At 46.2% G+C, this 12,122-nt stretch overlaps 1 protein-coding gene across 3 annotated transcripts in view; it reads right to left on the bottom strand.

The window, feature by feature from the left end:
* Window positions 1-12,122, bottom strand: part of SASH1 (SAM and SH3 domain containing 1) — a 316,969-nt gene that overhangs the window by 186,626 nt on the left and 118,221 nt on the right. For 2 of the 3 annotated variants that reach the window (XM_042940040.1, XM_042940043.1), the window contains exon 1: window positions 8,380-8,559. The exons of the other annotated variant lie outside the window; for it this stretch is intronic. In XM_042940040.1, coding sequence (XP_042795974.1) covers window positions 8,380-8,499 — 120 coding nt within the window. In that variant the 5' untranslated portion in view covers window positions 8,500-8,559. Of the gene's footprint in view, window positions 1-8,379; window positions 8,560-12,122 lie in introns of those variants that run through there. 3 annotated transcript variants of the gene reach the window in all.

Genomic DNA, 12,122 nt, shown 5'->3' with positions numbered 1-12,122 from the left:
TTTTTTTTTAATTTTATTTTTGAGAGAGAGACAGAGAGAGTGAGCAGGAGCTCGAGCTCACGCACCGTGAGATCTGACCTGAGCCGAAACCAGGGGTTAGAGGCTTAACCAACTGAGCCACCCAGGCGCCCCATGGGTTTGCACAAATTTATAATGACATGTATCCATCACTATAAAAATCCTCTGTGCTCTGTCTGTTCATCCCTTCTCCCCCCACAACAACCCACTCCCCTCAACCTCTGATCTTTTCACTCTCTCCATGGCTTTTGCCTTTCCCAAAATGTCACAGTCAGAAACCTTCTCAGACTGAGTAGTATGCATTGAAGGTCCCTCCATGTCTTTTCATGGCTTGATGGCTCATTTCTTTTAAGTGTTGAAAAATATTCCATTGTCTAGATGGACCACTGATTATTTATCCAATCTCCTACTGAAGGACATCTTAGTTGTTTTCAAGTTTTGGAAATTATGAATAAAGCTGTTATAAGCATCTGTGTGTGTTTAGGCATGAACGTAAGTTTTGAATTTCTTTGGGTAAATACCAAGGAGCACAATTGCTGGATTGGATGGTAAGAGTATGTTCAGTTTTGTGAGAAATCACTAAACTGTCCTCCAAAGTGCCTCTGTCATTTTTCATTTCCACCAGCAATGAAGGAGAGTTCCTGTTGCTATACAACCTCTTCAGCATTTGGTGAAGTTTCCCATATTTTGGCCATTGTTACAACTGTGTAGGGGTATCTCATTGTTTTTGTTTAAAAAAATTTTTTTAGGGGTGCCTGGGTGGCTCAGTTGGTCGAGCGTCCGACTTTGGCTCGGGTCATGATCTCACAGTTCGTGAGTTCGAGCCCCGCAACAGGCTCTGTGCTGACAGCTCAGAGCCTGGAGCCTGCTTCAGATTCTGTGTCTCCCTCTTTTTCTGCCGCTCTCCTGCTCACGCTCTGTCTCTCTCTGTCTCTCTCTCTCAAAAATAAATAAACATTAAAAAAAAATTTTTTTAATTTGTTGGCGAATAGCAAGTCTTAGGCAAAAGGGTACAAGTCCAAGGGCACGTGGCTGGCTCAGTAGGAAGAGTATGTGACTCTTCATCGTGGGGTTGAGAGTTCAAGCCCTCTATTGGGAGCAGAGATAACTTGAACACATAAACTTTTTTTAGAAAGTATTAACATCCACAAAATTAACTAGGATAAATTTTTAAAGTAACGAGAGATCAGGATACATACTGAGATTTTTTTCATTCTGCTTCTCAATGACACTTTTTCTTCCAGTGGCACTTTTAATTAAAATTACAATTACATGCATTTTTTTTTCTTTCACTTTTAATTCCAGTATTACCTAAATACCAGGAGAGAAAATGAAGCCATAACCAAGCTCAAAAGTTCAGAGTACAGGTACCAACCTTCCTCAAACTAACAAAGGAAGTTTCCTAACAAAGGACGAAGCAACCAAATTAACTCTGAATCAAATCTGCATCACAGACACCAAGGAGAGCTTCAGGGCACAACAGTCCAGAGGGCATTCATTATAAACACACACTTATTCATGTTTTTTACCAATCATCTTAGAAAGGTGAAAGGCAATAGGAGAGCCCTTCAGAAAAGAAAGAATACTGATTACAGAGAGGAAAAAAGTAGCTTATCATCATTGCTTTTGTCTTCTGGGTCTCAGAGATCCCCTAAAGCCTAGGTGGCCAGGGTCGGTTCGAGAGTGTCTGTATTACCTGACTTGACAGGCAAGAAAAAATACAAGCTGGGTTATCTCCATGAAGCGTCTCATCTCATCAAGAGTTCATGCTACTCAGGGAAACATATTAGGGAACAAAACATGGGGCCACTAGACAGCGGGCCGGGAGCACAATTAATGAGAAACAGACCTACCATGTTTGGGTCTCATTACCAAAAGTAAGTCGATAAATAAAGGAGCGTGCCATCTGAAAAATGACAAACCCAAGTGGTCACAAAAATTAGTCTGAAGGTTTGGTTAACTCTTACAGTGTCAGTCTTAGTCTATACTCCCCGGCGTTAAATGGAATAGTTAAATCCTAGAGCCTTAGCCTCTATCCGTTTAAATTCACTACTGTGAGATTAATTTTATTTCTACCGTATGATAAGAAGGTGTGTAAACCATGAGTAAGCTCATCGTATATCACAGTGAGATTGAAGCAAAAAGCACTCTTTAAAAGAATATGTTAGAGGTGCCTGGGTGGCTCAGTTGGTTAAGCAACTGACTTTGGCTCAGGTCATGATCTTGCTGTCCGGGAGTTCGAGCCCCGCGTCGGGCTCTGTGCTGTCAGATCGGAGCCTGGAGCCTGCTTTGGATTCTGTGTCTCCCTCGCTCTCTGCCCCCCCCACCACCCCGCCCCGCTCACACTCTGTCTCTCTCTCCTTCAAAAATAAACATTAGAAAAAAAATTTTAAATAAATAGAAGAATACGTTAGATCAACTACTACTTATAGATTTTCCTCTTATGTCCTTTGTAAAGTTGAGTTACAGATTTGCTCCTGAATCAGTCTGCACAACTGAGTATTTCCCTCTACTTTGCTGTTCTCTGGAACAGAGCTTGTGAGCTTAAGAGAATCGCCGAAAGCAAGTTAGCAGGGAGCAGTCCTTGACTACCTAGAGATACTGAGTAAAAACACGGGGACTAATGGAAGCCAGACACATAACTGATAATGCTTCATAAACATTTAGCCCAGGTTCTCACCATTGCCAACTCGTCACCCACCAAAGTTACTTTGGCAAGACCCAGAAGGAATCATGTCAGGTGTCAGTTTCAAATTCTGCGACAACGGCTTCTCCCTAGAGCCCATAGAATGACTGCACCCACTTAAGTGCTCAGTGTTCTCATCTTTACTCCCCTTGGCTCTGCCCAGAAAGCCCCCCTTCCCTTCTTTCTTCCTGAACCCTCATTGGAGAACACCTCTCAGGGAAAGCCCAACTCAAGGCCGGGGTCTAAACGGAAAGGCATTCCTGTGAAGTGACCACCCCGCCTCCACTCCGTGGGCACCCCGCTCTCTGCCCACTAAGCCTTGGGGCTGAGCGTTTATCTACAGGAGGGATCAGGGGCCTGCTGCTTTTCCTACAAAACGTTGTCTTTCTGGAAGTCAGGGGCAAGTGCCGCCAGGGGCAACAGCTTGAGCAAAAAGGTAGACAGCCAAAAAAAAAAAAAAAAAAAATGCCTGGGTAGATACATGAGAGAATAAACTATAAAGCCGTAACTAGCAGTTGATTTCTGGGAAACAGCGCATGATCCGAATCCCAGCGCCTGTTTACTATCTGTGTGATTTAGGAGAGCCATGTGGATGTCTCCACGTAAGATGGGGACGACAGTGTTCACTGGTCACAAGAGGGTAGCTAGTAAGGTAAGTGTGGGGAGGGCTCAGGACAGCACCGGGACTTCCTGCTTGGGAGCACTGCCACCTCCTGGCCCTCCCTCCTCCTCGCCCTCCCTCCTCCTGGCCCTCCCCCATAGGCTGCATTCTATCGTCAGAGTCGGAGGACACAGTGAAAAACTTGAATGTGGCTAGTAAATCAGGTGGAAGAGGGAAGAGTTCCCGGGTAGAGAATGGCCCACGAAGGCGGAAAGTGGGGAGAAGGGGAGTGTGAAAGGTCACTGCAGTGCAGGGGTCTCTTCCGACAGCAACAGATTCAGTGACTCCAGCCAGAATTATGAGACTTAATTTTGTCTCTGGCACAGAACTGAAAATCAGGAGGCCGCAGTTCTGAGCCCTGCTCTGTACCTTGAGCCCTTAATGCCTCCGCTAAAGGAGGGGGTGGAGGGCTCACGGCCAAGGTCTCTCCGCTCCCTGCGCTACATCACCCTGCAGCTTCCACTTATAAAAGCCACATTTCAGCTGGTGAACAGGAACATAAAATTAAGATGAAGTCAGAATATTTGAAACTGGGGCTGATGCTCAAATTCCAAGACCTAAAATTAATTAAGTCTTTAGTGGATGGGCTGTACCACAGACACCACCCAAAGGATATGTAAATTAAAGCTTTCAAAGGAGTTCGCATTTTAAAAGCCCCCTAAGGGTCTTACTAAACATCTCCCCTCCCCCACACTTTGCCTAAAATTACAAAGCGAAGGAGGATCTTTTTTTTTTTTCTTGAAACGACATTCTTTAGTAAATAGCAAGACGGGATAAACCTAATAGTTTTTGGACTGAAGCCTACTATGTACAAACTGTGGCTTATATAGGAATAAGAACTGGGGAAGGTCCACAGTATCCCCATACAATGGATATTCTCTAAGCATTGCTAGGAAGTGGGTGTAAATTGTAGGAACAGAGCAGGGAACAGAGGAAATATAAGGTTTGGGGGAGGTGCATCTCGCAGGATCTTGCAAACAATAGGCACTTACTGACTCCCTTCTCCTTCCTTCCCAGCAAGCCCGCAGCTTCGAAGGACTGGCTAAGCTTTAAGTCCTCCCAATTCTGAAGGAAAAACTTAACCATCACAACATACCAAATGGACAATCAGTGCTGGAAAAGTGATCTACCGTGTCTAATAACCTTAGCAATTCCTACTCTTACAAACAACTACCCTCCCCCACCAAAAAAAAAAAAAAAAAAAAGGAATGTTGTGTCTGCAGCATAAAGATAAAAGAGTGAAATCCCACAGGATTCTAACTTGCTTTGCACTTCTCAGCAGAAATGTAAACACGTCCTCGTGAAAGTTGACATGCTTTGAAAACCCCGGGCGGGCCACATGTTGCAGAGTTAGGGAACAGAAGAAGAACACATTTCACAAGAAAGCCGTGGCCTGATTGCTCAGGGTTTACAAACATTTCACAACGTGCCATTACTGTTTCCAGTGGGTGCACCAGGATTCTGGTTTGCATGATGAAACCGCTCAAGCAAGACACGAATTTATTGATGTCTTCATAAATGCACCCCATTAGAGTAAGTACCATCCCTACAGAACTGTATTTTCATGTGGCTCCTGCATTTAAGAAGTATATACTTTTTTTCCTTTTCCATTCAAGAAAACCATGTTCTCAGGATCCAGTAAGTCCCAGGCACTGGAGATTTCAAAAAAAAAAAAAAAAAAAAAAAGTAAAATACTGACCCTGCCCACCAGGCAGGCATTCACAATGGTTAGTGTTTCGGTAAGCTCCTTTTCTCTTAATTCTCTATTTGCATATTCACTTACTAGCATTTATTCATTCTAGCACAGCTCGAACATTCTCATGCCATAAATTATACTATTATTTCTTCTCTAAATAAGCATTTTGTTAACAATTATCTAAAGGCAACTGGTTGGTTCAGAACTGTGCGGGACTGAAATTCATTTAAATGCAAAATGTGTCCCAATGAACTCAAACAACCATCCTGTATTTATTGAGATCTATGCCCCTGGGGCAACACCCTTCCCAGGCTGAGAACCTACGAAAATCTCGGGGCTGATGCTCCGCACCTCTCAGGTTGGAAAAGGGAGCTATGCTCATTCATCGAAAGAAATTTTAACTTAATAGGTTTGGAGGTTTGATTTCTACACTTAGAGGAACCCGAAAAGTAGCAACTGTGCCTGAATTCTTTGAAGTATGTTTGGATGTGTAATTCCCTTACTACCTCTACTCCCCTCCTCAAGTTCAGTACTTAAAAAGAACCTTCCAAGTAGCATTTTCCTAAAAGAGCAGATACGGGGCGCCTGGGTGGCTCAGGTGGTTAAGCATCCAACTTCAGCTCAGGTCATGATCTCATGGTTCATGGGTTCGAGCCCCACATTGGGCTCTGTGCTGATGGTGTGGAGCCTGCTTGGGATTCTCTCTCTGCACCTCCCCTACTTGTTCTCTCTAAATAAATAAATAAACAAACTTTAAAACATATATAAGTAAATAAAACAGTGAATGTAGTGACATTTCTATTAAGTTTCCCCGGGATGGCTAACTATGGAGTATCATGGCATCAGCCTACTAACTGGTGTAGATCAAAGAATCTGTCATTGTCACTAACAAGGTGTATGTGTGCCATTGGTCAAGTCACTTCACCTGTGTAAGCTGATAGGCTGCAAAATCTTATTTAAAAACTGAAGGAAATGGTATTTTTTTTAATCTCAAGCAACAGAGAAAGTCAACTGTCAATTTTGTGTCTCGATTTATTTCCAGAAAGACAGTCTCCTATAGACACTTGGATGACAGTTTTCTAAAAGAATAAAGATCCTTTTAACCTGGTGACTTTTTACAGACATGCATAAAGGAGAGATAAACCATATCTTCCTCAGAATTTTACTAAGGAACAATCCTGATATCCACATTTACCCCAAAGGAAAAATAAGACGGTCTAAAAGATGGGAAAACAGAAGTGAACACAATCGCTTCGGGACAATCACTTACATTCTTTCCAGCCTCACACTGAACTATGGGCTCTTTAAGAAGCACATATTTTCTTTTCTCCTATATCCGTCCTTTGAATAACAGGTTTGAGCTTCTGAAGCTCCACCCCAACTTTTAAATCAACCAAAGAACACTGCTACACCTGCCCCAACAGCACTGGAATCTGCCAGCGAAGGGAAAAGCAAATCTTCAGAAAGTGCCACCTACCAATGCCCCCCCCTCCCGCCCCGTCCCAAACAACCCTGAACCCACACCCCCATTTAAGTGAGTCCCTGCAGCTCTCCCCTCTACAGACACGCCCTAGTAAAAGATGCATGGTGATGTTATCAGACCAATTTTCTCAGTGACTAAAAATTTACAGAGCAGGATCTAAGCAAGAAATAACAAGATAAGCTTCGGGCTCGATGAACTATCACCACAACTTTAAAACAGTCACTGGGTTTTCTGAAATTTCACTGAAGGCCTATTTTCATCAGTGATGTTCAGAAAAATGCCAAAACTTGAGGTTTTACATTTTTTTTAATGTTTATTATTTTTGAGAGAGAGACAGACAGACAGAGAGCAAGCAGGGAAGGGGCTGAGAGAGAGGGAGACACAGACTCAGAAGCAGGCTCCAGGCTCTGAGCTCTCATCGCAGAGCCCAGCGCGGGGCTCGAACTCAGACTGCGAGATCATGACCTGAGCTGTAGTCGGCCGCCCAACCAACTGAGCCACCCAGGCGCCCCGAGGTTTTACATTTTTTTTGATATATATATATTTTTTTAAATATTGGAGAGTGAGAAAAGCAGAAATCTTTGACCAATCTTCCCTGGTTTTCTGTGCAGGAATAATTATAAACACCAATGAACATCTAAAAATGAATTAAGTGACACTTCAGGATGTCTGGAAAGATGAGACACAAGACTATTTGCAGGGGGGAAAAAAGAGAGAGCTATGGTTTATTGAGTACCTACTATATGCCAGTATGCGGAGCACTAATTATACATCAACTTAACTAAACCTCAGAAAACTTGAGCAAGTCTTCTTTGCCTCATTTTTCAGCTAATGAAATTGAAGATCAGTGGAGTTTAACACCTTGGCCAAGGTTGCGCAGTCAGTCAATGGGACAGTGGGGATTTGACCCGGCTTCACTCACTCCAAAGCCCAAAAGCTTCATTCCTGTACACTTCTCAACATCCCCAGTTTCTTTCTAAAACTACACCTTCCCTTAGAAAACTAAGAGATCCCAAAGTAAATCTAGAGCATTTGCCAACAACCGCCAATTCCAACTCTTTAAATTCGTTTTCTGTGTGGACTAAGATGTCTGACTGTAATAACCCCCACCCATCTGATTCCAGTCTACCTGCCTACCTACAGTTCCACCAAAGGAAATCTACTAATTCCCCAGGGCTCTGAACAGAAACAAGTTAAGTTAAAGCTTCATCCTCCATGCTTAAGAACTATTTTTCAGAAATCATGCCAAGTCCATGGGCGGTTTTACTTACTGGACATTTCAAAATACGTGACAGCACAGATTTAGCAAAATAAGTCCTATTGTTTTTAGTTCCAAACATAAAACAACAAATATGCTGTAATGCTACCAGCTGAACCACCGCCAACAGGGTAAGCACACTTTTTGGTGGTTCCCAGTAAGAAGATGGCTTGTTTTCCTCTCGGGGTCAGACAACAAATGGTGAAGAGATAAGCATCGGGAACATCAGCCTCCGGCCCAATGCAACTGTGAACGCGCAACAGCCAAATGCTAGTTATTTACGTCTACTCTTTGAAGGACTCTAACCTTTGCCACGCCAACTTCTCAGCAGGTGTCCCAGATTATCGTGCCCGCCTGGTTAAGAAACATCTTTGAGGCGATCTGCGGCTGCTTATTTTTTCATTAGGGCTTGAAATCCTACACCGGTGTGTTCTTAACCCCCCGGGACCGAGAGCGAGGGCAGGACGAGTCGGAGGCGGTGGGCTTGCCAGGTGGGCGAGCGCGCCGGGAGCGCGGGGCGCGCGGGGGCTGCCCTCGCCCCGCCCCTCCCGCGCCCGCCCGGCTGCAGGTAACTCACCAGGATGCCCATCACGTCGCTCCAGAGCCGGGAGAACGCCTCGGACATGCCGGCGCCCCCCTCGGGTTCGGGCTCGGGCTCGGGCTCCGGCCCCGGGCCGGCTGCTCCCGCGTCCTCCATGGCCGCGTCCCGCGCGCCAGCCGTGCGTCCGGGTCCCCGGGGCGCCCTCGCTCCGCACCAGCGCGCGGCCGGCCCCCCCGCCCGCCCCCCGGCGCCGGTCCCCGCCCGCCGCGTCAGCGAGCCGCGCCCCCGCGCCGCATGGCCCCGGCGACCCCGCGGGGGCCCCTCGCAGGCGCCCGCGCCTCGGCTCTAGGTGGCGGCGGGCCGCGCGACTGACAACTCCAGAAACTTTCCCAGCCCGGCTCGGCTCGGCCGCGGGGTAGCGGAAGGCAAAGTCCGCACCACCGAGTTTTACGGCGGGGAACCGCGGCGGCCCCAGCGGCGCCTAAAGCCGCGGCGAAGGCGTTTCTTCCCGCGGCCGGGACCAGCTCGCTAAGGCACGCGACTCATTTCTTCCAGCAAGTCCGGGCAGGGCCCCGCTGGGCTGAGCGCGGCGCCTCGACGACCGGCCGGGCGCGCCTCGGGACCCCTCTCTGGAAAATGAGCTCTTCCAGCTCCACATGACTCTCTCCCTTCGACGCTAAAGAAAGCGTTTAGCAACAAAAGGTGCTCTGATGTCAGGCTCTTTGCATGGAAATGAGCCACAGACAGGAGAACAAATCGCCTGTTGAAAGAGCAGCCGCGCTGCGTCTCCCGCCTGCGCAGGCTTCCAGTCGCGCCATGCACGGAAACGTTTTGGGCCACAGGAACTCGAGAAAGTGGATCTTTAAGCGACTGCCGCCGAAAGCGTTCGCGAAGAGTTGGTGTCGCTGCACGATCGATCCGCACCTAGCCCCGCGTGCAGTCAAGCCATCCCAGGAAATGCAACTCTGAAGCTGTCAGCCGAGACTTGCAAAAACAGCCGTGAAACCTTGGGCACGAGCCATCGTGTGCACCGTTTTTATTATGAGCGGGACGTTTTGGTTCCTGGGTGCCCACAATGCCCTGCATTGCTAGGGGTTTCGGCTGTTTAGGGAAAATGCGCTTTGGGTTTTAATGGTTGCCTTGTAGTGAGAGCATAGGGAAGGGCCAGTTTCGGAGCTAAATGTTATGGTTGTAACCACTGAGGCAACACACACTCCGTGTGTGTGTTTTTCCAAGGACAAGATCCATGACGGGTTTATTTTATAAGGGAAATAGCCCTGTAGAGGTATTTATCCTTTTATGAGTCATTCTTTAAAACCCACTCAAGAGAATTTTCCCTGGGAGATGACACATCTTATTTGGTGATTGATCCCTTTGTGTAACCGTTAAGAAACCACAAGGAAACTGATCCTACGTTAAAGGGCTGAGAGGTACCAAAAAAAAAATAAATAAATAAAATAAAAGCAGGTGAAATGCTCCAGGAAGAGAGAGCCCTTGCTTGTTTTAGAGGCCTCTCCTGTTTGTTTTTGTTTTTCCTTCGGAGTCCACAGAAAAGGAGGGGATAAGAGCGTGACCTTGAAACGTCCTTGCTACAGCATTAATTACTGGGAGCACCATCCATCGATGCACATGGATGAATAGCCCTTAAGGAAAGTTCAAAATTGAAAGAAAAAAAAAAACTTTAAAAAAAGTAATTACATTTATAAGCGTAATCCCTGATGACAATAGTTTTGAAAGGGAAGAAAAACAATGAGGAAGTGTTCCCTTGAGAGTAAGGAGACATCAGGTTGAAGGGTCAAGAGTGCTGGGCACTGAGTCAGTATGACCAGGCCTGTGCTTTCCTGAACGGATGCAGGAGGTACCCCGGATGTGTGCTCTGAGATGCTGGGAACCCCAATAATTTTAGTTAAAGCAGTGGCGGGCTTTACTAATATCATTATCACATCGATAGAGACATGAAACTAAGAAAAAAACCCCAACCTTTCAGGGTTGATTTCACTGGTGTATTTGAGAATTTCGATGTATTAGTCACATGGTAACTTACTCAATTCAAGAAAATACGAACCGTGCGGCGTCTACCAGGAGGCAGCCTGTTCTCCACATAAATACTTTCGGGCAAGGGATGAAGCAAGAAGTCAAGTAATCAGGGTGCCAGGAGCCGGGTTGGGGAGGACTAAGTCTCCAGCACCAATCATGAGTCTTTCTTCTTGACTCATCAGATGACCTAGGGGCAAAGCATTTAACCTTTCCTCGCTCAGTTTCCCCATCCTAGATGAGGCAAAGCCTTGCTAATTGCTACCCAAGTCCTCAGAGGTGATATTATATTTCAGGGTCATCTAAAGACAGGTACTTTTAAGCAACAACGCATATACACCTATCAATATAATTAAACCTTAGCCCACATTTTGGTGTTTCTAGAAATCAACCTACCCTAGATATTTAAGCTCCTTTTCTCAGTGCTCCCTAATAAATGTATGGGGAAATGAGATAACTAACATTGGGGGTGGGGGGTAGGGGTGTGTTGATACCCACAATTTTGCTGTCTGTAGAGAAGTAAGAACTTTTGAGGAGTCATTCTCAACTTCTACAATAGGAATAATGTTGATGACCATTTTTTAAAATGAAGCTGAACCTCTCTGCCCTTGACTTCATAATGTGTCTGCTCAAAACGAGCCCGATTACTTCTCCCAAATTTGAATCTTTCCTCCTTTAGTTAATGTCAATCTTTGCTTTCAAAAATTTCTTCAGGGGCAGGGCACCCGGGTGGCTTAGTCGGTTAAGCCTCCGACTCTTGGTTTCGGCTCAGGTCATGAGCTCACAGTTAAGTCAGTTCGAGCCTTGTGTCAGGCTCCACGCTACCAGCACAGGGCCTGCTTGGGATTCCCTCTCCCTCTCTCTCTGCCCCTTCCCTGCTTGCACTGTCTCTGTCTCTCTCAAATAAATAAACTCCAAAAAAAATTCTTTAGGGCTTTTGAACAAAATGTAAAAGACTGATCATCAACATCATGATCATCGTCATACTATTTCAGATCTGATACAGTACCATTTACTCAGAGCTTTTTATAATATATCCCATGAGGGTGAAAAAGGGCCTGGGAGGTGATCTGGGTAAAATCCCTCCTTTCACGTAAGAAGAAGTGGGCTCCAGAGAACTTGAACAATCAGTCCAAGTGAACACAGCTACGTAGCACAATCAGATGACTTGATTACTTTGAAAAATTCTTTTTAATGTTTATTATTTTTGAAGGGGGGGGGGGGGGAAGGGCAGAGAGAGAGGGAGACAAAGAATCCGAAGCGGGCTCCAGGCTCTGAGCTGTCAGCACAGAGCCTGACGTGGCGCTTCAACTCACAGGCCGTGAGATCATGACCTGAGCTGAAGTCGGATGCTTAACCGACTGAGCCACCCAGGCGCCCCTGATTACTTTTAAAAGTTCTTCATCTTGGGGCTCCTGGGTGGCCCAGTCGGTTAAGCGTCCAACTTCAGCTCAGGTCATGATCTCACGACCTGTGAGTTGGAACCCCGCGTCAGGCTCTGTGCTGACAGCTCAGAGCCTGGAGCCCGCTTCGGATTCTTTGTCTCCCTCTCTCTCTGCCCCTCTCCCGGTCACGCTCTGTCTCTCTCAAAATAAGTAAGCATTAAAAAAAATTTTTTTTTAGGGGCTCCTGCGTGGCTCAGTCGGTTAAGTGTCCGACTTCAGCTCTGGCCGTGATCTCACGGTTCGTGAGTTCGAGCCCTGTGTCGGGCTCTGTGCTGACAGCTCAGAGCCTGGAGCCTGCTT

Source organism: Panthera leo, chromosome B2 (genome assembly GCF_018350215.1).
Source record: "Panthera leo isolate Ple1 chromosome B2, P.leo_Ple1_pat1.1, whole genome shotgun sequence".
In the NCBI taxonomy this organism is placed as follows: domain Eukaryota; kingdom Metazoa; phylum Chordata; class Mammalia; order Carnivora; family Felidae; genus Panthera; species Panthera leo.
Note: the sequence above shows the minus strand (reverse complement) of the source record. Positions and strands in the feature narration are given on the sequence as shown.